We start from the raw sequence: 26,172 nt of genomic DNA, 5'->3' as shown, positions 1-26,172 counted from the left end.
GCAGTACGATTCTTACACATAAAAAACAAACAGCAACCTTTAACTCCTGATATAGGTATCTGAGCAGTAAACACAGCTACCTGGGATCACACAACTTCTGAGCTGCAGTTAGAACACAGGTCAGTCTGATTCCTACCACATGTATCTAAGCCCCAGAGTGGAAACTTGGAAACCTGCTGGAGTAGGACACTGCAGGTCCCTGCTGTGACTTTGAAAAACAACATCCAGAAATGAAGATACTATTATACAAATATATCATTACTTTTCTTTCACAATAAGAACAAAATATTACTTTAGTTAAACCTTTAAAGAAAATATCTTCTGTCACATTTTGTTGTGAGCTTAGAGAAAAGTGGAGAGGAAGTTAACATTTGTCTGTCCTCACTGGGTAAGTCAGAACCTATAAATGAGGCATACTTAGGGCCATTCCAGTGTTTCCCATCACACACTAGGAGGCGCTGCAGTACAGTGATTAAGAACTCGGCTAGCTCGCTCCACTACCTACCGCTTTACAACCTCAGGGAAGTAATCTAACCCCTGTGTGCCTTAGTTTCCGCAGATTTAAAATGGAGGCAACGTTAGCAACCACCTCACAAGAAGTCTATTGTGAGGATCAACCTGGTTTAAGGTATTATACAATTGGTAGCTCTTATTTATTATCACATCATTTTTTGATTCCTTTCTTTATTGCTCCAGGAGAACTGATACTGCACAGAGGAAGAGAACTACGACAATGTGACTGGCATAGTTCTGTTTAATACAGAAAATTAATCAAACAAAATTTGTTTTTCCACATCAGTCAAAACCAACCACTATTAATAAAGAGGGGAGGAGGGGAATCAAAAATTTCGTTTTTACCAGGCTAAATATTACTCCTACTTGGCCTAAAAGCTCAGATTTCCTGCCCCAAGTAGAAAACAGCAAGCATTTGTATGGCCTCACATGCAGATCTTAGCTTTTCTTATTCTTTATCATGTAACTTGAAGTGATGAACGTGAAGGAGGAGATGGAGTTGTCATCATTCTTTTCTTGTTATCTACAAGATTTCGTTTCACGGTCAAGCACTTTCTAAACAGACTATGCCCCCTGAAAAATCCATGTCATATAGTTTTACGTCATTTAGTTTATTTGAGAATTTTCTCAGCCCTCTGCAGAAAAGCACAGGAGGCGGAGAATTATTTTCATGTAACTTGACTGAGAAATGCATCCTGGTATGCGGCAAGATACTCACTTATTAAACTTCTTTATATATGTGTGAAAAATAGGTGTGATTTTTGCCAAAATATCACTATCTTTCCATCCTCCTACCTTCAGCTCCAAGGTCCATATTAAGCTAATACCCAAGAGGTCAAAGTATTCTAGACTCTACCATTTCAGATATTGGAATGATGGTTGCCAAACTTTCACACACACACAGAAAGCATCTGAATTCCACATTAAAATGAAAGTCCCTTGGCTCTTTCCTCAGAGACTCTAATCTGATAAGTATATGATAGGGACCAGAAAGTTGCCTTTTTGACAAGCATCTCAGGAGATTCTGGTTTAGGTAGACTGAGGAATATATTTTGAGAAATATTGATCTAACGACATATGTGTTTTCTACATAGAAATATTGAGATTAGCTGGCAAATTTTGTAATTATAATAAAGGCTTCAATTTGGCTGGTCTTAAAACTAATGAATGTCTTTGGTTGCTTCATTTTAAGAATTTTTCTAATGTAGGTTGTCCCGCTTCACGCAAACATACCGTTATTTGCCAACATTGTTCAGTTTCAGGATTCTTATTTGTATTATTGTATAAGTAAATTTTTTTTCTTCAGTGTGTATTTATACAGGGTTTAAATTTTATAGGTGGTGACACAGTTTCATTCATAAAGTGACTCGCAGAAATGATGAGCTACTTTCCAGCTGATAAAATATGAGCCAATCATTTAAGGTGTCCAGAACTCCTTCTCCCCAGAGATACAACATGTATAAGTATAATGTGTTGCAAGGAAGTTGAATGACAGAGTAAGCACCTAGCTCACCACCAGGGCAACAATAAGTCTTCAACATAACTGACTGAATCTGTAATTTTCATGTCATGTAAAATACCAATTGAAATAAAGACATACATAACAACATGCAAAAGAAATTCAATATTTTTCAATATTTTTTCTAAATTGTAGTGTCAGAAAAAAAACAGTTTGCCCCCATTTTTATATGAACCTCTTTTCTGTGGAATGAGCTCACATTTCACTTTGCGGCATCTGAAGGAAAAAGCTACATTCTCAACAATAGAAAGCTTACTCAACCATATCTGCTTCTTGCCAACACGTCACTTCAATTTTTCATGCATTTTCTTGTTTCTTTTGTAATTCAAAGGGTTTCCTGCCCCCCCTTTCCTGCCCAATGCTAAGAACTTAGTTTACTGCAAAGACCAACGATAAATGTCTGCCAGCATTAGAAAAGAGAAAATTAAAAACAAAATAACAACAACAAAAAAACCCAAAAAGAGGAAGGCTAGTGACTGGGAACTTTCCTGTCTACTCCTAACACCTCTGTCCATGCACACAGCAAAGTGCCCTAGTATGCTAGGTTTCTCATTTCCCTCTGCCATCCCAGCCCCTTCTTCTTCACTATTCTATGGAGATCATGACCAAACTCACCCCCCATTGTGAGACCACTTAATTATAAAATTCAGAACCTTCAACTTGTCCAAAGGCTCGCTGATGTTTATGCTATCCTACTTTAAAATACATCTCTTTGGTCCTGCAATCTTTATGCAAACTTGAAAAATGAACCTTCTTTAACAGCATTAAAGTGATACAGTAATAGAATTTCAGTAACTATATTTAATGTTTAACCAGTTTAGCAACATAATTTGGAGCTTTCAGATTCATAAGCTAGGTCATGTCATACTGGTTTTCCATTCTATTTTCTTGAGGACGTTGCAGGTGTTTAAATCAGCATTTCTAACTGGAATTGGTTAGGATGATACAGAACTGGCTTTCACACTGGCCTCAAGTCATCCATATAAGCTTGGAGGAAAAATACACTCTCCATTCAGTCTTTTTTTTTTTTTTTTCCTCTGAAATAAGGGAGGATAAGGCTGAGCTCCAAAATCTCTTCACCAACACTTTTGTCTTGCCTAAACTGAGTAAAAGTTTTTTATTAATGACTGCTCTATCTGAAATGCAAGCACACTCTGGTAGGGTAAAAGCTCTCTAATCCTTTCAATCCAATAATGTAAGACTGGCAATATACTGAGTTGTATTTCTCTGTGCTAGACACTATTCTTTATGTATATTAGCTTATTCAATCCTCTTGACAAATTTATAGAGAGGCAATGTTACCACCTTTTCCTTGGTGAGAAAAACGTGGCTGAGAGATATTAACAGACATTTCAAAAATCACGTAGCTAGTAAGGCTCGATCCCAAATTTGTTTGAATCCATAATCTTTGGATTTAACACCTATGACAGTGCAACCTTTACCCCATTAATCTTAAGCCACTCACTGAGTAAGTGCTTCTAGATGCTCAGAGTTGTGTTTTGAACAGAGGCTAAAGGGTGGGGAATTAGAAACCTTCATAACCCTTTTCAGGATAAACAGGAAGAAGTTACACCCTCTATAGGGACATGAGATGAAGGCTAGCCCAGAATCTGCATTAGCCCTTGCCAATACCTTAGCTCAGCTGAAAGGACTACTTTGGAAGCAGCAAGTCATTGCATGGTTTTTGTTCTATTTTTCCTAAGAATCATTCACTGAGCTCAATTCCCTCCTCATATAACTCCCAGTAGAATCATATCAGAAATAAACTATGATTTTATTACTTTGGCTGTGTCAGTCAAGAACTTCAAAATTCACTTAAGTAATTCATTTACTTTGATTTTTAATAAAATAATTAAATTAAATGTTAATTGCTTGAGATATCCAATATAAAATCAACACACTAAATTGTAATTTCTCTATATAGTAATAGCTAACATGTTAGGATTTCCTTAAGGACTACAAAATACATGTGCATGCACTGAGATAGAACTTAAATATACTTTCTTCAATCTTAATGGCCCTTAATATTGGACATTATTATTTTCCATTTTATAGATGAGAAATTTAAGCCTCAGAATGCTTAAGAAACCTATGCAAAGACAGAAAGTTTATGGTATGTATTTGTAGGCTGCAATCTATGACCACCTGACCCTTAAAAATGTTACATAACTATAAATTGCCCATAGGCTATGCTGAAAGTGTAGAGACATGTAAACCAAATGAAATACAATGTCACATGCATTAAAGCTAGATATGACCACATGTAGAAATTTAATCTTGTAAGATTGTTCAGTATGCTACCCATTGAAAATACTCCACAGTTGCAATACAGATTTAATAGGTGAGGGATATGTACGCAAATGTCTCCTAGGATTGACATTTATAGGAAAGAGCTTCAATGGAAAGAACCAAAAGGCAGCAAGGACATCTCCTGACAACAGGGCTGAAATATCAACAGGAATCATTATAGGCATATCTCTTGCAAGGTAAACTGTGCAAAGGTGAAACTCATTAATGACTCTGCTTTGGGTTTTGAAAATGACCTGGAATCTTTTCTTGGGCCAACTCTCTCTTCAAAAAACAACTGAATACAGGTGAACAAATAGTGTTCAACTACTCACTACTGGAATTCCCTTTGACTACAGCCTGTTGTTCTGTCATGATTATATGTGGTCAGAGAATTTTTTTTAAGTTACTTTATACTCCACAATAACTGGAATAGTTAAGGTTGGCACCAACCATACAAATGTGGCTTGATTGTAAAAGAAATGTCATGGGGAGCAGCCACATGACAGAACAGAAGGAGCAGCGGGGAAAATTCTGGGTTCTTGTTGGTTTCCTTCCGTGGTCTTGGACTAAGTCTCAGTCACTCTGGACCTCAGTTTTCTCACCTCTAAAATGAAAGGCTTTGGACGAGAACACAACCTTGTATTCACAGCATGTTTCCCAATAACAAACTCTTTAAAGTACACTCAGAGAGATTAAAACACTCCAAAGCAGCACCAAACAAGTCAGACATAATTGCAATGCAATCACTACCTATGGTATAATGATGTCTCCTAGTGTTTATGAAAGCATTCTCAGAGCACAGTGTTTATTTCGTTGAACTTTAGCTTGTGTCTGAATGGAATGGTTTACTTTCAATATTTTTTTTCTTGCATCCTATAATCATGAAGCAACGTTTCTGAATGTCCCAGTACATGTGCCCTACCCTGATGCGGACTTAACATGTTCTGTACCTTTCATTTCCCCTTAGCAGCAAATCATACACTGTTCTATGATTCTCTCAAATGACATATATCACACTACACATGCACACACACAGTAATCTATGGGAAAAATACATACATTTTTCATTTAATGGTCAGAATTTCATGACACAGATATAAAGACTTTACAATAAAATATGTGCAAACAAGTTGGGACTATATGATCTCTAAAGCTGTTTTCAAAACTGGTTTGGTATAAAGTCCCTTTTATGTGATGATTCTTAAGACATAATGGTTGTCCTTCTTCTATATCAGCAATTCTCAAATTGTTATCAACAGGAGGAAACGAATCTCAATGTTACATTTTCTTCCCTTAATTTTTCTAAATGTTTTTACCTTTTCTAGGTTGCTAATGGATGATGAAATTGATTAACGAGTAGAAAATAAAGTTATAGAAACTTTTATATCAATTTTGCCTATATAGTTTGAAAGCATTTTTAATTCATTGATGCTTATGCTTACACTTTGATTTGATATTATAATTTATGCAGTATAAATGCAATTTAATTTAATTAACCTGTAGCTATATAAGTAGCTTATTATATACTTCTATGTGAAATCATCTTCTGTATAGTAAAATTAAATATCACAATTTTTTATGGTGTTTGCCAAAGTGCATAGCACCATCCAGGCATTTTGCCACCAAAACACTTTGGACAAAACCAGCCTAGTTACCAGGTAATCCTCATTATTTCTTCTGCTCCCCTTTTGTTTGGCAATCTTTTCTTTCTTTTGGATCATCATTTTTCTCATTGTCTTTGGAAAGAAGTTATTTTTGATAGTCCTTAATTGACATTATTCACTCTTTTCCTCTATTCACACTTCAAACTTTGTTCAAAGCCTCTGTTAATATTTATCCAACTCTATCTTATATATAATTATTTCTGAACATGACTGGGTTATAGGGACATGCATTTGTAACCAGTATATTACTTTATTGCCTTAATGCTTTATGCAACAACTGACTTACTGCAGGTACCCTTCTGATGTGTGATAATGAAAATATCAAAAACATTTCTAAGTGTTATGAAGCCAAGAAGAATGGATTTTTTTTTATTTTCCAGACAAGAAAATTTGATATTAAATATTACCCATTTAATCAGGTTACTTAAATGATTTAGTCCTATTTATTAAAAGATTTTCCTCTAGAAGTCAGCCAAAAACAGGTGCACACACACCCCCACTACACATAAGTGCTCTCATAACACACATAAGAAAATATAATTTTATTAGACCCATATTCCTGTAAGTGGTTTCAGTGATTTTTTGCTTCCTGGTGGGTAGGTCAAGTTCTCCTTTTTAACTACACAGTTTGGTCTGGGACAACTGAACAGTCAATTCATAAATGTTTGAAGTGTCTCTTCCATTAGTCATAAGGAAAATTTAATGCACATACTCCTCACAGAAGTCATTTTAAAAATTGCTACTGGAAATCAGCAGCTAAGGCCCAGAAATTGAATTTAAAAAGTCAAAATTTTTTTAGTGATATGTTCTTAGCCTAGAAGATATTTATCCAATTCTATTACACAGAATGGTACAATTCTTACAAAGAAATGTATGTAGGGTCACGTAAAGGTGTGTGAGGGTTAAGAATCCTTGTGTGCAAGGCTTGGGACAAAAAAAAAAAAATGACCTTAGATCAGTTTGGAAGAGTTAAAGCAAGACTTCTTCCAGTATCAAATTTATTTGCTGAAAAATAAATTTCTTTGGTGTTTATTGTGACTCTTGCCTTCTTTTATCCTATACATCAATTTGATTCTGAAGTTAGATTAAGGCACAGAGCTAACAGGAGCCTAGGGCATCTTTAATATATAGTACCATCTAAAAATAGGTTCCAAAGTAAACATGTGGTGTGACTGCTGCTCAGAGGGCCCAGGACAGACCTTGGAGGTGACTCCTGTTGGGAGGACTATAACTGACCATCTGCTTAAAGTTCTTGCTTGATGGAAAACCACCAGAAGTCAGAAGACCTTCACTCCTCCCCTGCCATGTTCTCTCCCCATTAAGTCATTTAAAACTCCATAAACCGAAGGTATCAAGAGCAGAATCACAGCATAAAGGAACAGAGGTTCAGCAGACTAAAGCTCAAGCCTTCTCCAGCACTCCATGGGTCCCTTTTCACCAAGAACTTCTAAAGGTTTTTCACCCTACTATTCCTTTCACTCCCTATACTACTTCTTTCTGAAGTGAATTGCTGGCTGCTTTGGAATACCAATTTAATACTTCCACAGAATGAGGCTATTTAAAAAGTATAGTCATTCTATTCTGAAGATATTAAACCAACACATGTTTGCTTTCTTTGACCACATTTGTTTGTGCACAAGTTAAGTGGGTTTCTGCATTAGCTACATTATTCATAACATTAACTCAATTTTTTGGAATTCATATGTACTTTCTAAACAGGAGAGACAATACGCCAGGAAATTAAATAGCTCTTTTGAACTGTATAGGACTTACCAGCAAAACAGAGAACAGTTCTTGGCTATCGCTGAAGGTGAAAATTTAGCTTTCTTTGAGGACAAATTAAGTAATTCTGATTGGGGGGCATAGATGTTGTTCACTATGGTGAATATTATGGAATTTTTTTCTTCAGCATCTAAAGTTGCTACAGAAAAGGTGAGGACAAGGAACAAACAAAAACAGAAAAGAACTCAGAAATTCATATTTAAAAAGCAAAATTGTTTTAGAGTTTTCATCCCTGTGGGTAGAATACTCTTCTCTTATTGCAGCATTTGTTTTAGTGACATTCCTTTACTTTAAAATAAAATTGAACTTAGACCTATTGGAAAGATAATAGCAAGGTAATAAAGAGTGATACCCATAGAAAGAGATGTTGAAGTCAATACTTTTTTTTTTTGCATCAAGATTCTCAGATCTGTATTCTTCACACTGTGAAAAGAACTTAACAGTAAAAGACAAGTGACAACACTCAAAGCCTATAGGAAATCTAGCAACTGTCACTCTCTGTTAATGCATTCAACACAATTTAAGCATGTGAACTGCCTTTTGCTTTACATACACGACCACTGACTACTGACAACTAAGAAATTAAGTTAAAAGAAGTTTAGGGTTAGAAAACGCACTGTCACAGGTGGCCATGGCTCAGCTACAGTTTTTCTCAGCAAACTCACTTCTACTACTGCAACTGTTCTTGCAAACCTGTTCAGTTTAGGCTACAACCTCCACATGAATCAAATGCCTACAAGAACTCTTAAATACTACAAAGAGAATGGCCTTCCACTAAGGTCCACTGAAACGTTAAGTTCTTCTTTGCAAAATGACACATTTGGTAGTACTAAATTCATTGTCAAGTTCTATCACTGTCATCAGGTAATCCGGGTATCCGGTAAAATAAATTGTTACTAAGTAATCACTATAGTAAGACATGCCACCGATTAGGAAAAGTTTCACTTTTTTAAGCCCAGCATGCTCTTTTTGTTGAGTTGGCAAGAGGAAAAATTGAAAGAAGACCTGTCACAGTCTTCACATGCAACCAACATTGCAGAAGTTTCATATCTAAAGTAAACTATGAATGACTAATTCAACTTTTTGTAAGTGTTTTGGATATTTAAAAAAAATTATCCTTATAAAAATTCACACTTTTCTAAAGGGGAAGATGATAGCTCTTTGCTTTTGTATTACATAACCAACACTAAAACTTTGGAAGCCAGAGACTATAGAGCATTCTGAGTCACTTAAATTACAGCATCCTTAAAAAGCAAATGGACTTTTGGAACACTAGAGATTCACTGTATTTAAAAATCATTGTAGGCAGGGCTTCCATTGTTTAAATATTTAATATTTTATGCATATGCTGACAGGCCTCTACTTAAGTGCCCCAAACTTTGAGAATTTCCTTTCTCTAGAAGAACCCACAAGTAATTATTAAACCACAACACAAGAGTTCAGAATAAATGGCAAGACACTTCAAAAAATAACTGTTATGTATGATTTGCATTGCACTGTTTATAGCTAAACACAAATATTAAAATGGGCTCTGTAATTCAAACAAGTTATAATACCAGGAAGCAAGGTGATTTGAAAACATTTTATGAACTCAAGAGACAAGCAACCCTTAAAGAAAATAAAGAATACAACTCACATTCCATTTTAGTCACCTAGGCTTTGTTTGCAAGGAAAAACTAAGTTCATCAACTACTGGGGCTAAATCAAACAGTCCTCACACTAAAAGGAAATTTTGGTTACAAGAGCCTAAAAGAGCGTGTGTCAATTAAGAGCAGAATCAAGAATTTTGATGTCCTGATTTTTCATAGATAATGAGTTTCCTTCATACTTCTCAATTTCAGAATTAGATATACTCCTATTTCCCCTCTTCATTTACCATCAGATACAAAATCAGATAATGTTTCCATTCACATAGATTCGAAAAGATCTTCATCCTGTGTGGGTCATTTTATTTTTTAGTAGCCAAGGGAAAGAGGTTGCTGCCAATATGATGTTCAGGCCATGCAGAATAAAGGCTCAGTCCTGGGCAATGAAACAGTCCACCTTTGTGCAGCTCTTGTGGAAGAAGAATTCAAGCCCATCACCAACTTTGGGACTTGATCAACAGTAGGGAGTCACAAAACTCTTTTCAATCACTGCATTTTAAACCTCCACTAAAAATAGCTCCTCTGTGCTGGAGCTTAAAGTCCCATCTATGGCTAGTGATGGAGTACAGTACTTAATTGTTTCTGACTAGGGTCCTGCATCAGCACTCTGAGAGTGTCTTCTAACTTTTAATCGCCTTGTATGTTCTTTCATTTGACCTGTTCACAAGACAGCCAAAGGAAACTGCCTACCAGTAAGCCTACTCTAGACGTTAAAACAGGCCATTTCACAAGTCCGGCAACTTTTCTGCAATGCTAACCATCTTCCTGTATTCTAAAATCAGACACACTTGGCGAAGGAGGTAGGCTCTGTGGCTGCTAAGACAGCTCCAGTGTAAAGACACTGCCTGGTGACAATACTCTCCCTGTCTGTCTAATTTCCTTTCTTTATTTTGGTCTATTACCGCATGTTATCTGTTTGCTACTTCTAGGGCTGAAGGGAAACACGTCTTTGGAAGGAAAAGCACTTGGTCCACTCACTGAAAGGAATACTTAAGGGCTAGGATAATTAGAAAAGATCTCTATTCTCCCAGAAGGATTTCAGAGCACGAATTAAAGAGAGACCCCTTAACTTAGGGGGGAGATGCAAACAGCTAAAGTGTCTGTCCTTGGCCCCCACAAGTGACCTGAGGGAGGACCAACCTACTGGCAGCGCCCCTCAGCTCAGGTCACTCACGCTCCTGGACTCACCTGGTGCTGAGGACCAGCGCCGGCAGGAGAGGCAGCAAGTAGTGCGCTGGGATGAATTTCATGCTTGTCGCCTGCCGGGGTCCTCCTTTCCCCGCTGCCTTGGCTCTCCCTCCTTCTCCGGGTCCTGTCGCTCCTCTGTGCAGGGCTCTGTCCCCGGCCGGCAATGACCCCTCTCCAGCAGTGGACGGAAGGAAACCGACAAACGGACGGACGCCTCGCGAAGGCAGGCGCTTAGAGTGGGGAGTATCTCCGGGAGTGATGTCACCGGCGAGGCGAGCCCGGCCTGGGATTGTTCGGCGCCGCCGCTCCCGAGCCTGGAGGGCGCGTTGTCACTCGCGCTGGAGGCGGCGCGGGGAGAGGGAGGGGTGCCCAGCGATGGCCCCGCGCGCTCCGGTCAACGGGCTGCGCTCACCCGGCTGCACGCCCGCCTGGGGCTGATCTTTTATTCCCACTTCTCCAGAAGATGCGGAGGGGCGGGTCGGGGGCCAGGAGAGAAATCTAATCTGCCAGTAACTGAACCGGCGTGCGCGGCAGGAGGCGAGACAGAATTCACAGGGAAAGACTTTCAGAGGCTCGAGAGTCACAGACAGGTGTCCTCACCTGATTAAACAGTGTTTGGAAAAACGCTGCTCTGGAGACAGTGTTTAAAATATTGTTCTAATTAGAAACGCATAAGGATTCCTCTGATGCGGACGGAAGGACAGCAGGAGTGAGCAGCGTCCAGAAATGCACCCCGGGCTCCTACTGCCACTGCAAGATTCCTTCTTAGTCCGCAAACGTGTACTATAAAGAGATTTCCGGACAGTTAAGTCGTCAGCTGTCTCTGTGTTTTGAAGATTTCTGATCTTCCTCTAATTTCAATTTGCTTGTAGTGGCAACTGGCCGTGGGGTTGGAGCGGGTGGCCCAGTTTCAACTCACCTAAAGGGTTGCTTTTCTTCAGGTGAGGATATGTAACTGAAAAAGTCATCAAAATGTTAACAGTAATTAGCTCGGAGTGATGGTTTTGGAAAACAGAAGATTTTATCTTTAATTTTGTTTTCTATATTTTCCAAATTTTCTATAATTAACAGCTGATATTTAGTAAGCTTTATTCTGAAAAAAAAATTAGGAAAATGAAATAGCAGAACTCTAATACAAAATAACATTTTGCAAAAGTAATTTTAGGAAATAGCCAAGTTCATCTACTGAGATACTCTGTTCTAGAATTTTCACAACATGGTATATGTAATTTTTTAAAATATTCCAGCTGTATATCCTGGATAGATAGTTTATAAAACAGTATTCTACACATTATTTCATTTGATTGTTATAAGAGTCAACCTAGAGAAATATGAATTATCTGTATTACAGAGATGAGGAAACCAAAGACCATAAAGATCTGAGCTGAATTTTTTTTTTCTTTTTCAATAAAGAACTGGGTTCTTCTAAATCTTAAGCAAATCCTACTGTTGCCTGGAACATCCAAACCTAGCATAACTAGCCCAGTGATTAACACAAAGTTGATGTTCAACAGAGGCTGACATGCACCAAAGACTCTAGATGGCAAAGGTCAGGTGGTCTCTGGGAATTCATATCCAGATGGTTCCAGTCATTCTCCAGTTTTTTCACGGGCTAGTAATTTATAATAAAATTTAGATGAAACATCCCCTTTAGTTTAGTTTTTGAAGACAGTTGTAGGAAGAACCCATGTGTTATAAAGCTTTATTTTAAAGAGGGTACAAGTTTAAAGAATTAACTGTCTAATTTACTGACCTATTTTTGTTATTGCTTCTAATGGGTTTAAAGTAAAACACTCACAGAACAGATATCACTTTAAAATCCCGGGTCAATAAAATAGATGAGTAATAACTTTGGCAAACTGGATACCATCCTCTTGGGCCGTAGTAACACACACTACAGATACAACTAGGCATATACAAATCAACTCACTTGTGAATTGCATGCCATTTTACAAAGAAAAATTGCACTAAAATTTCCCCAAAAGGAACTCTGACACCAAAGGAAAATATTTATTTCAATTTGCTTCTGCCAGAATTATCTTACAATAGATTTCCTGCTCAGTTTGGAAAGTGATCTTTTGAGTTGTATACTCAACAGAGACATATGACTACTTGGTTATAAATATATGTGTATATATATATATATATATATATATATATATATATATATATATAAATGTATGCTGAGAAATGACACTCATATTTATAGAACACATTTTTGTTTACCTAACAAGTTTGAATTATATTGTGTCTTACTCATAGGAATCAAGTATGGTAGTCATTTCTATTATTTCCTCTTTTGCAGTTGAGGTGACAGATTGAGTGGTTAAGTAATTTGCTGAAGGTCACTCAGTAACTTACACAGTGCAGATGGCATTCAAATCAGTCCACATCACTTCAAAGCATTTGTTTTCTTGAGGACAAGATTTTTTCAAATATATTTATGTGAAAGAAGATTTTTCTCAACCTAAATTATATTGCTTTAAATTAGATGTGAGATATAAAACAATCAGGCTGTAGATTGTCAACCAGGAAAGGGAAGTACCACAATGACCTGTTTAGATGGTTTATGCTGCTGTATTGGATATCAATAACAAACCACAAGGTTTGTTGACCTTTGTGCACTTTATGTAAGCAGGAAAAAAACCGTCTAACTTAGGAGGGCATAGGAGCATCAGGCAAGCACATCTTGGATGGAGAACCTAAGTGAGATTGTGGAAAGTCCTACCGATTTAGAGGACTGAAGTATTATATTCTGAATTCTAGTACAGATCCGCCTCCCAGCAGAAGACTTTTCTTCTTAATGAATGACAAGACCCTAAGTCTCCATCATCCTGTCCATACTGTCACAGGAAAACTCAAATCCAGAATTGATTTTATGGCTTCAGAGACTTGATATAGGAATGTAAAAACGTAGCAGTGCAGTCAAGAGATTCACTTAGCTGAAACCATTTTTCCTGTGCTGAGTCACAACACTGAACTCAGCAAAAGTATTTTTGCAGTAACTATACCCAAGTCTGGATAAAGGGCATCAAGAAAGCCCATGCAATTACACTGAAAGGCTAGTTTCCATAAAATCCTGGAATTGGGAGACATAAGGTTATAATTTAACAGCTTTACTGAGACATATTCAGGTACCCAAAACACCATTTTAAAGTGTATAATTCAATGTTTTTTTAACATATTCATAAAGTTTTGAAATCATCACTATTATCTAATTCCAGAACATTTTCATCACCCCCAGAATAAACCCTGCACTCACTCGCAGTCACCACCACTCCCTCCTTTCTCTCTTCTCCCCCATCCTTGGCAACCACTAATCTAATTAGTTTCTATGGATGTGCCTAATTCTTGACATTTCATATAAATTGAATTATATGTGGTCTATGTGACTGATTTCTTTAATATTGTTTCAAGGTTTATCTATGTTGTAGCATGTATCAGTATTTCATTTATTTTTATTGCTGAATACTGCTCCGTTTTAGAGGTATACTGCACTGTGTTTATCCCTTCATCAGTTGATGGACATTAGGGTTGTTTCCCACGTTTTGTCTATTATGCATGATACTGCTATGGATATTCATATAGTTTCCTTTGGGAACATCTGCTTCCAATTCTTTTGAGTATATACCTAGGAGAGGACTTCCTGGATCATATGGTAATACTATGTTTAATTTTCTTGAGAAACTGCGTAACTGCTTTCCAAAATGGCTGCTTCATTGTACATTCCTACCATTAATATGGAAAGGTGTCAATTTCTCTATGTGGAATTCCAATACTTGGAACTTTTAGTTTATTACTATTGTAGATATTCCTGTGGATATAAAGTGCTATCTAATTGTGGTTCTAATTTGCGTTTACCTGATGTTACTGAGCATCGTTTCATGTGTTTATTGGCCATTCATATACAATTTTTGGAGATATGTCTATTCAAATTCTTTGCCCATTTTAATTGTCATTTATGATTTATTTCTAAATTATAAGAGTTCTTTATACATTCTGGATACAATTTCTTTGTTAAATATATGACTTGAAAATATTTTCCCCCAACCCATGGGTTATCTTTTCATTTTGATGGTATCATTTTCGGCAAAAAAGCTTTTAATTTTCTTGAAGCCCAATTAGTGTAGTTTTTTTTTTCCTGTTACTTGTGCTCTTGGTATCTAAGAAGGTTTTGCTTCACCCAAGACCATGACTATTCATGTCTATATTTTCTCGTAAGTTTTATTGTTTTACGTTTGATGCATTTGGAGTCAGTTTTTGTACATGATGAGAGATAGGGATCCAACTTAATTCTTTGTATGTGGATATCTAGTTGTCCTAGCATCATTTGTTGAAAAGGTTATCATTTCCCTCATTCAACTGTCCTGCCATTTCTTCTCTCTCATTATTTCTGCATTTTCCTTTCTACTTTTATATTCTAAACTGCAACATCCCCTACAGTTTCATCATTCATCTTCTCCTTTTAAAATTCTGTATATTTCTTTCCATGGTGAACTTATAGTTTTTTGGGGTGTTTACTATTTCCAACATGATTAATGTTCAGCTAGATTTCTTCACTGAGCCCTTACCTAGATTTATCTTGGTACCTCAAGGTCAGACTCAATCACAATGAACTTTGTTTCTCTTCTCTCTGTCTGATCATCCTTCTGTTTATTCCCTCATATCTCCATCAATTCAGTCACTCAGGTTACAAACCTGGGAATCATCATTACTTTCAGCTCTCACTTCTCTCACATTTGGTCAATCAACAAGTCCTACAAATTTTATTTCCTAAGTATTCATTTACAGCAATCACCCACCCCTAGGTTAGACCTTTCACCAGGGCTCTATTTAGGGTTTATCATCTTTTGATTCTGAAGTATGATCCTTAGTCTCGGGTATGTTTTCCTCTAATCCATTCCCCTAGTATAACATACTTAAGCTGCAAATATTTTTATTGCCTTAAAGATTCTAGGAAATTACTCAATGTTTTCAATACATGTCTTTTCTCTCTTCTTTAACTTTCAGGTTGCACTCCAAACAGAGCAACAGAAGTTTTTCTAGACATGACTTTATACTTTTTCATGTTATTCCTTCTTCTAGAAGTATTCTCTCACTCACCTTACCTAAATGGTCAGCTCTCCGTATCTGTGGGTTCTGAATTTGAAGAGTCAACCAACCGTGGATGGAAAAGATTTGAAAAAGAAAATTCCAAAAAGTTCCAAAAAGCAAAATTTAATCTGTTGTGCACTGGCAACAATTTACATAGCATTTACATTTTACTTACAACTATTTATATATCATTTAATCTACAGATGATTTAAAGTATACTAGGAGATGTGCATAGGTTATATGCAAATACCATGTCATTTTATATAAAGGACCTGAGCATTGTAGGGTTTTGGTGTATATGGGGGTTTTGGAACCAATCCCCCCAGAGTTACTGAGGGACAACTATAACTTACTTGAATAATTTAAGGCCATCATCTCTTTCTAGAATATTTTCCTTAACTCATCTGCCACCATAAACTTAGTAAAGTCTCTCTTTTTAATGTTATGTCATGAGGTAGACTGCCTTGATATTGTACTTATAATACTATTTAGTAATTATATATTTCTGTTCCTCATTACACTATGAATCTATTGAGATTAGGAGAGGAGTATTTTTCACTTTTCTCAGTGCCAAAGAAGGTGAAAATACTGTAAAAAATTATAATTTATGTAATTTCTAAATCAATCACTAACTTTATTCAGGTATTTGTGGACCCAGGGGTTAAAGACCTTAAAAAAAAAAAAAGAGGTTTTAAATGGTCCATTGGAAATATGTTTACTGCTTTCATACTCACTGTTTTATTGTTGCTAAAGAAAACTGTCCAAAGGAAATTTACTTTACTAAGGCCAATTATCCTTTTTTTTTTAAAACCAAATACGCCATAAAGAAGAAAACAGAAATATAAGGTTAATACTAGTCTGTATTCCATACAAAAATAAAACAAAACAAAAAACAAAAGCCAACAAAGACTGAACCCTGTACCCTTTAGCTCTTTTTAGCCAAATTATCATTAAATGGCTTTGACCCACTGAATTCCCTACCTTCTTTATAAGAAGGTTCACATGAATGGTGAGATGTTTGTATAAGAGCCCTGGAAGTGGACTTCCCCAGTAAGGAAGAGGGACTTGGGGATCTTATCTACCTTATACTTGTTGCCCTGGAAACAATCCTGTGTCCTCTTCTTTGCTAATATCACCATGTATGTGAGTTACTCTGGGACTAAGTCTATTCACTTGCAGAAACAGATAACACAATAATGCAGAAAACAGTTGCTCTGCTTTCTTTTATCCAAATGTAGGAGATAAATTATAATTCTGCTTTCGGCAATTATATTGGGAATTCACCAGAGTACTGAGACCTCAATGAATCCTTTTGTAAAGAAGTCTTTTGTAATGAGCACAGCAATGCTTTAATGTATAAATTTTAAACTCTTTTTTTTAAAGTATTTTCATATTTTGCAGTATATTTACAAAAGAATCTGGTCTGCTTAACGGATCCATTCACTGGATCACTTAACTTAAAAAAAATCAATGGCATCTCTTATTCCTTTTTTTTTTTTTTTTTGCTGCCCACATTTGTCTGTCTCAATGAATTTCTTAACACAGATAAATTTAAGATCTAATTTAGTCCCTCTTCTATGACTAACTCTCATTACAGAACCACGATTAAATCAAGATTTCTAAGGCACAGTTTTTCTATGTTCACTCTATGTTACATTGAACATATGGTTTTCAAAACATCCTCACATCCAATATTATATTTAACTCAAAATGTAATTAATGATGAGAATTCAGTTTCCAGGCATGAAGGAATAATTGGTATAAGACTTGTCCTCCTACTTTAAATAAATATAAAATTTGGGGGAAAAAAAAGAAATTATTTCAAGCATTGGGATATAGGAAGAACAGGATCATGGAAAGCAAGCCCATGCTCACACCAGCTTCCTCAAGAGGACTGTTTTAACTACTATGGCACAGGAAGGTGGAGGACAAGGGAAACAATAGTCCTACTGAGATGAGGAGGCAGAATTTTGATCTGCTAAAGTGCTTAGGATTTGTGAGAAACAGTACCAGAGAAGAACCTTTGCAAAAACCTCCAGAATACTTCAGGGTGATCTACCATGGATCCTTGGCCAAGGACTTGGCTTCATAAATGCAGACCAGACTCTGTAAGGCTTATACAGACTGAAAAAATGCACAACCTAAAAGTTGACAGTTATGTTTTATTGGGTGGACATTCTGAGGACTTCAAGCTAGAGAACAGCCTCTCAGATCTTGTTAAGGGACTGCGCTGAAGAGGCAAGTGAAGAGCCAGGATATACAGGAATTTTTGCAACACAGACTAGGTAATCAGAACATCAAAAGATTACTGTTAATTAAAGAAAACTAGATACCTCAAGTCAAGGAGTTTAGCACTTTTCTATGTATGGGAAAATGCAAGAGTCAGGCTCATTGAAATCATTCCTTTGATAAGCACCTTAGCTATCTAAGGCCAGTATCCTGTGATTCCCATCCTGAGTCTCCTCAGGTGGCAATGTTGAGGGTGGCTGCTGTGGGCTGAGGGCTTGGCAGCAGGGCCCTTTGGTTCCTTCCTGAGGGCTACCATCAGGGTGGCTGCAATGTTATATCTTGAGCATTGCAGCATCCTTTGTTTACTAATATGGCAGGCGATATTTTTTACTCACACCAGGTTCTGCTATTCTGCAGCTGCAATGAGTCTGGAATAGAAATACCAGAGTTTTTGAACTACTGTGATATATTGGAATTCTCATCCAGTCAGAATGGAAAACCCTGATAGCACTTTACAAACACCTCAAGCATTTAGTTAAAACTCCATAAAATCCAGGCTTTTGGAGTAGGAGTCATACATTGGCAAAACAGATGTGTCTTAGAACTAATGACAAAACCCATAGAGATTTATCATAAGAAGAACTCTTTATAGGCAGAACACTCATGGACATAAATCACAGCAATGTATTTTTGAACCAGCTCCTGGAGTAATGGAAATAAAAGCAAAAATAAACAAATGGGATCTAATTAAACTTAAAAGCACAGCTAAGGATACCATCAACAAAATGAAAAGACAACTTACAGAATTTGCAAATGATGTGACTGATAAAGGACTAATTTCCAAAATATACAAACACCTCATACACGTCAAAATCAAGAAGACAAGCAGTCCAATCCAAAAATGGGCAGAAGACCTAAACAAGCAATTCTCCAATGAAAACATAACAATGGCCAACAAGCACACGAAAAAGTGCTCAGCATTGCTAATTGTTAGAGAAACAAACATCAAAACTACAATGAGATATCACTTCACACCAGCCAGAATGGTCATCATTGAAAAGTCTACAAATACAGATGCTGGATAGGGTGTAGAGAAAAGGGGACCCTCCTACACAGTTGGTAGGAGTATAGATTGGTGAAGCCACAATGGAGGACAGTAAGGAGGCTTCTTAAAAAGCTAAAAATAGATTTACCATATGATCAATCAATCCAATTCCTGGGCATATACCTGGAGAAAAAAAAAATTCAAAAAGACACGAGCACTATTTCAAAGAGCCAACACATGGAAAAAACTCAAATGTCCATCAACAGATGACTGGATAAAGATGTGGTACATATATACAATGGAACACTAACTACTCAGTGATAAAAAAAGGATAAAACAATGCCATTTGCAGCAACATAGATGGAGCTAAAGATCGTCATTCTAAGTGAAGTGGGTCAGAAAGAGAAAGAAAAATGCCATATGATATTACTTATTTGTGGAATCTAAAATAAAATATAATAAAATAAAGGACAAAAAAAGAACTCTTTAAAGCCTGACAGTTTTGTAAAGAATGAGCAGTAATTTAACTGTTTAAAGAGGAAAATTCAACATCCATTAAAGAAAGATCACAAAATCTAGAATCTTTACAATGTATTCAGCACATGGCAAGCATACAACTGAACTACTGGACACATGAAGAAATATGAAAATGTATTCATAATGAAAACTAAAAGCAATCAGTGGAAATAGAACCGAAAGCAACATTTCTTTTGAAATTAGTAGACAAAGACCACAGAGAAATTTAAACCATAAAGAGAATCAAAATGAAAATTCTAGAACTGAAAATACAATATATGAAATAAAAATACACAGTTTGAATAATGAAAAGTGAATGGTTAGTAAACTTGAAGACACATAAATAGAAATAATCCTATCTGAAGGAGAGAAAAAAATAATCAAATAAATGTATGAACAAAGATTTAGCGAACTATAGTATCGTATCAAATTGTCTAATAAATATATATTTGGAGTTCCAGAGGGATAAGAGAAAAAGAGTAGGACATATAAATTATTTTTAAAATGACAAAAATGTCAAATATGTTTAAAAAACATTCATTTGCATTTTCAAATTTAAGCAGAATAAATCCAAAAAGAACCACACTTAGATATATCATACTCAACTTGCTGAAAAGTAAAAGAGATAATCTTAAACAAGAGCATAACATACATAGGAGTCTCAACATTCATGAGATTCTCAACAGAAACAATAGGGTAGCGAACACAGTGGGGCAGTATTTATAAACTGCTGTAAAATTCTCAATCCAGAATTTCATACTCAGCAAAAATACCCTTTAAAAATGAAGGCAAAATAAAGATATTTTCAAATAAATAAACCTTGAAAGATCTCTTAACAGAAAATCTGCTCTATCACAGATGATAAAAGACATCATTCAGGTGGAAGAAGGATACAATATGAAAATGCAAGTATATAGGAAAGAATGAGGAGGTCTAGAAATAGTACACATTTAGATGAATACAAAAGGCTATGATTTCTCTTATTTTTTTAAAGAAGAAATAAAAACCAGTAGTATTACATTCCGTGGCTTGAATATGTAGAACTAATATATGGCAACAATAACACAAAGGATAGAGATGGTAAAGGAATTATACTAATGGAAGGATTTCTTTTTTCTGTTATAGGAAGTTGTAAACATTAACTTTAGGTAGAATATGAAAAATATGAATGCATAATATTTACTAAAGTAATTATCAAAAAGTACAAATACGTACAGCAAATATTCCAAAGTACAAAAAAAGAACAATGATAAAAAAAGAAAGATTAATCCAAACGGAGGCACAGAAGAACAACAGCTTAGATGTGAGAAATAGAAAGCAAACAGGAAAACAGTAGGCATAAACTTTATTAATAAATTGAAAATTAAATTAAAATTAAATGAAAAGAGCATCAGTTAAAAATAAGAGATTGTTAGACTGGATAAATATGCAACTAAAAATTGTCTACAAGTAACATATTTTAATTTAAAGACCAAAAATAAATTTTAAAAATCTGTATGAAAAATTCAAGTGGTTAAATTAATAATAGAAAAAATGTTTCAGGACATAGAATATTACCACAAATAAAGAGGTATATTTCATACTGATAAAAATGTTAAATCATTAGAAAGATACAGTAATTTTAACTGTGCATGTACATAAAAAGTTTTTAAATAAAATTGAAAAGGAAATGAGAAGGGACTCAAGGGAGAGAAAAGCAACCACAGTTAGATGGATACTTCAACAAACCAGTCCAATAATCTATAAACAACTATATAAAATATCAGATAGGATGTAGAAAATTTGATGAGTATTATTAACTAAACTAATTAACACTTACAGAATGCCTCACCAAAAACATAGAAAGCACAGTTTTCAGGTGTACGTGGAACATCAACCATAGCAGACAATATGCCAAGCTATAATACAATTCTCTATGCATTTCAAAAAATTGAAACCTCTAGAACATATAATTTTATCAAATAGACTTAAATTAAAAATTTAATGCCAGAATTTCCAGATATTTTAAGTAACCAACGAATGAAAGAAATCACAGAAAAATTGGAAAAAGACTGAATCAGATGAAAATGAAAATACAATCTATCAATAGCTGTGTAATACAATGAAAGCAATGTTTAAAAGGCAAATGCTTATATTACAGAGATAACATATTAAAAAATGATTCAGTTTTCACCATAAGAAGGTAGAAAAAAGAGCAAATTAAACCAAAATTAATTGCATGTGGGAAATAATAAAAATAAGCAGAAATTAATGATACAGAAAATAGTTACAATACATACTACTAACATTACAAAAAAGAGGTAATTATAAGCATTATAGATATTAAATAAACAAGATTATATTACTTGAATACATTTCAGAAATTAGACGAAATGAACAGATGTATGAAAAACTTACAAAAATGACCCAAGAACTAGAAAATGTAAGTAGCCCTACTAAATTAATTTAATTACTTTATTTAAAGTTATCCCAAAAGGGGTATTTCAGACGCTTCCAGTGATTTTTTTCCTATCAGATGTTGAAAGGTGAAGTAATACTAATGCTAAATTATTTGAGAAGTTAGAGGAGGATAGATCTGCTCTCTATATACTCCATGATAATTTTATGATTACTATCTCTCTGGTGACAAAGTCCAACGAAAGTAAAAGATGTAAATAGAATTATAGGTAATTTTTCCTATGAATATGTAAAGCAAAATCCCTTGGAAAATATTACAAAGCTTAATCCAGCAATATATAAAAAGAAAAAAACATCATCATCAAGTAGATGTTTTGTAGAAATTCAATGCTAGTTTTTCATTCAAATTAAAAATAAATGTTTTATTGCTTTAATGAAGATAGAAAAAGTATATATTATCTCAATCAATGTAGGAAATTATTAAACAATTTTTAGCACCCATTTATGAAAACAAATTTCACCAAACTGGAAATAGGTGGGAAACCACCAAACTGACAAAAAGTATTTATAAAAGACTTCATTATTTTCAGCAGTGAAAGACTGAATGTTTCCCTGTAAGAGTGAGAATAAAGCAAGGATGTACTCATACTACATTTAAACTTAAAGGAAGAAAACATAACAGAATCACTTTACAACTTAAGTTAGTCAAATATTCCCTAGATAGGGTACAAAAGTATCATAAGAGAAAATACACTGATAAATTATACTTCAAAAAATAAAATACTTTTGATTTTTGAGAAACCAGTAAGAAAATAAAAGGCAGGGCAGAGACTGGAGAAGAAAAATATGCAACATAGTTTTGACAAAGAAATTATAACAAGAGTATGTAATAACACTTAAAAATCAATAATCAAAAGACAAACAATAAAGAGCTTGGCAAAAAAAAAAAAAACCTGAATAGGTACTTTATAAAAGAAGACATTATGGTGTAAATGTAAGCATACATACACAAAAAAAGTCCTTAACATTATTAGACATCAGAGAAATAAAAAATAAATCAACAATGAGAAACTACCACTGGAAATGAGATATTCACTTCTGGAATGGCTAAAACAAAATCTAACAAAATGAAATATTGGCAAGGATATGGTACAACTTAAACTCGTATATCCTATTTAGATTATAGTGACACAATCACTTCATATTGGCCACTTCTTATAAACGTATGCCTAAAACTGAACGGAAACTCATGAGACATCATAAGCAGAACTTAGCAGAACTAGTCATCTAAGTTGCTCTTAGATTCCTTACTAACAGAAACTGAGATCATAAATGTTTTTTGTTTCATGGTGCTACACTTTATTGTAATTTCTTATGCTCCAAGAGATTATCCAATAAATAATATCAATTTATAATATGACCATATGTGTGTTTAAAACTTTTATATTGTAATTTATTTGGGGTACTTTGTAAATCCTTAATTTTTAGCACTTCAGAATACAAAACATTTTGAAGATCCATTTGTTATTTTCAGGATAAATTATATTTTAGCAGGAAGTTTAAACTTCCATATAATGTATTAATATCTACAAAATGCTTTTTAAGAATGGGAATTCATTTAATCCTCACTACAATTCTATGGAGTAGAAATTCTTATCTCCAGTGTATAAATATAAAAGCTGACTGAGGAAGTTACATATAATTTGTCCATAATCATACAGTTAACAACAATCAGGGCCTGGATTTGAATTCAATTTATCTGTTTTAGAGATAGGAAAATTGAGAACATGTAAGTAGCCCTAACTCAATATAGTTCACTAATGGCCATGGAGAATCTGATCTCAGGTTTTCTCATTTCCAATCTGGTTCTTTTCTGTTTTTACTTAAAAATGATTTTTCTCTATGTCACACTTCCTCCATAAGCTAATGAGTTTTTTTTTTTAACTTCATCTGCACAATTGATTAAAAATATAGCATTGTGTAAACCAAGTAAACATTTTGGGATCTATACTCATTTTTGATGCTTATTAATTAGATTAATGCTACTCAAACACATTAAGTGCCAAATAACAGAGCTACAGTACCTGTTATAACAACCAATATACAAGTTTTCTAACTTACTTAAGCTCTCTCATATTAAAATTTTTACAGTTAAACATGTTCATATAGTATTTCCCCCACTCTCCCTGTGGTTAAATCTCCCTACTTCTCAGTTTTATAAAAATACACCATTTTGGCTTTATTTAAATACAGCCTCTTTAGGGAAAAACAGTAATTAAAAATCTGCAACATTAGAATAGTTCTGAAGGAACTACTTATACATGTTACTTTATTTTTCCATTTCTAAAAAAGGTGTACACTTACATTAGTCATTCCTGTTTCTTTTCTATGAAACTCAAAAATTAAGCCATGCACTTTGCTAGTGATTATGGCATTTATTCCAAAGAGCCACAACAAGAAATATAATCATTCTCAGTCATATTGGCAAAGTCTTGCATTTTACGAAATCATATATCAAATGCGCCCTCTGTACATGCTACTGAAATCAACATTGAAAATCCATGTTAAAATCCAGCTGAAGGTGAACTTGTATAAAGATCTTGAACACCAGATATCTGCTGGTCCACTACTTTTTGTTTATGATGTTATACTTATACACATAGTATATAGTATACATATATACATATATATATACTGTGCATAGTATATATATGTTTATACATATATATGTAATTTATATAAAAATATAAATTTATGTGAAAAGGTTGGGATCATGTTCAGTCTTAATGGATATCTGCTATCTTCCCTGCTTGCTCTGTTGCTCATCATCCTGCTTCTGTAAGTAAACATTAATTTTCCTTTGAGAAAACACTTCTGTTTTCTCTCAGAGGTGATCTGAATGGGGCTGATACAACATCTTGGTTTAAGAAGTAGGTGTCCACCTCAAGATATTACCTAACCAGCATATTCTATACTCTGGTCACAATACTGGCTTAAGGATGGGCTATTGTCAATATAAAGCAACCATGCATATAAATCCACAACACACCAATTCACCTCAAACATCACATCAGTCTGTTAAGCCCTTCCAGACCACATTTGAACATTCACTTTACTTGACTTTTGTGGCTTCTATGATACTCAAAAGTGATATCTACTGCCAGTCCCCTTCTATTTTCCCTCCACTTTTAATACCACTTTTATGGCAGACATTGATTACATTCACTTTAAACAGCTCCCCAAATTTATTTCCCATACTATTGCTTCAAAAAACCTTAGTTGTGTTTTCTCGCTTTTTGTTTCATGGCTAGAAATATTAAGATTTCTGTTATTTTCCTGCATTGCTTCATTGGAATTATCTCAGGCACATTTTCCCTCAATGTAGTTTAGTACTTCAGCATCTGAATGTGAAAGTAGCTGTAAAACCCATGTGATATTTAAGTCTGCATTTTGTTCAGGTCTCTCTTTTTCATTTGGTAACTTGTCTTAAGTTTACATTCAGTGTACTGCATTCTCATGATGTCTATGGAAATCCAGCTGTCCACTAAACAGCTATATGAATTTATGCTGGGACCTTAGCCATTCACTGCAAAATCAATCAGATTCAAATAGAAAATGTACCTGTTTGAAAGAAACTGATTGCACAAATTTTTGGTTGCAATTGCAAATTGCAATAAAAATGTAATTGGATAATAAAAGTTGGTCTTTACAGCACTCTGAAACTCAAAGTATGTAGGAAATAAAAACAAGCAGTACTATTATAGTGGATAGAAAAATGAAGCACAAAGAGGTCACTGACATCTAAGGTCACACTGGATGCTGATAAGATATCTGGGATTTTGATACAGAAAAAATATCAATTTAATGTTCTAATTACCATTATTATTCTACTACAAGCATTTTTAATTAAGTACCAGCTATGCTAGGCATTCTGTTAGTTAATGTGAAGAATGTGGTATCTCATATCAGAGAAGGAACTTAAAACTTCCTGTTCATTTTCTTCCTTTCTTGATTTTAATGTGTACTGAGTACCATAAAAAAAACTTGAAAACAAATTTGCCTAATTCGTTTATAGGTGTCAGGTCATCTTCTATTTCTATTAAGGAAATTCTGTATTTCTTTTAGCCATGGATTTCAGAATCTTCTGATCATGACATAGAACTTTCTTTTTTCAAGGTGACAATGAAAGCTCTTGGTGCTAAAGAGTCAAGTTAAGGATCCCTGCACAGACAGACTGCAATAACCTCAGTGTTGTACTGTGTGAGGAGGGTTGTGTTGGGGAGGTGGCCT

The 26,172-nt window shown here is 34.8% G+C and overlaps 1 protein-coding gene across 4 annotated transcripts in view; it reads right to left on the bottom strand.

Annotated features, from left to right (window-relative positions):
* The window catches only part of LUZP2 (leucine zipper protein 2), a 423,019-nt gene that overhangs the window by 350,065 nt on the left and 46,782 nt on the right, over positions 1-26,172 (bottom strand). For 3 of the 4 annotated variants that reach the window (XM_072969688.1, XM_072969689.1, XM_015252087.3), the window contains one exon: positions 10,602-11,556. In XM_072969688.1, coding sequence (XP_072825789.1) covers positions 10,602-10,663 — 62 coding nt within the window. In that variant the 5' untranslated portion in view covers positions 10,664-11,556. Of the gene's footprint in view, positions 1-10,601; positions 11,557-26,172 lie in introns of those variants that run through there. The other variant, XM_072969690.1, reaches the window with a different exon arrangement.

The sequence above is a fragment of the Vicugna pacos genome, chromosome 10, assembly GCF_048564905.1.
Source record: "Vicugna pacos chromosome 10, VicPac4, whole genome shotgun sequence".
Lineage (NCBI taxonomy): Eukaryota > Metazoa > Chordata > Mammalia > Artiodactyla > Camelidae > Vicugna > Vicugna pacos.
Note: the sequence above shows the minus strand (reverse complement) of the source record. Positions and strands in the feature narration are given on the sequence as shown.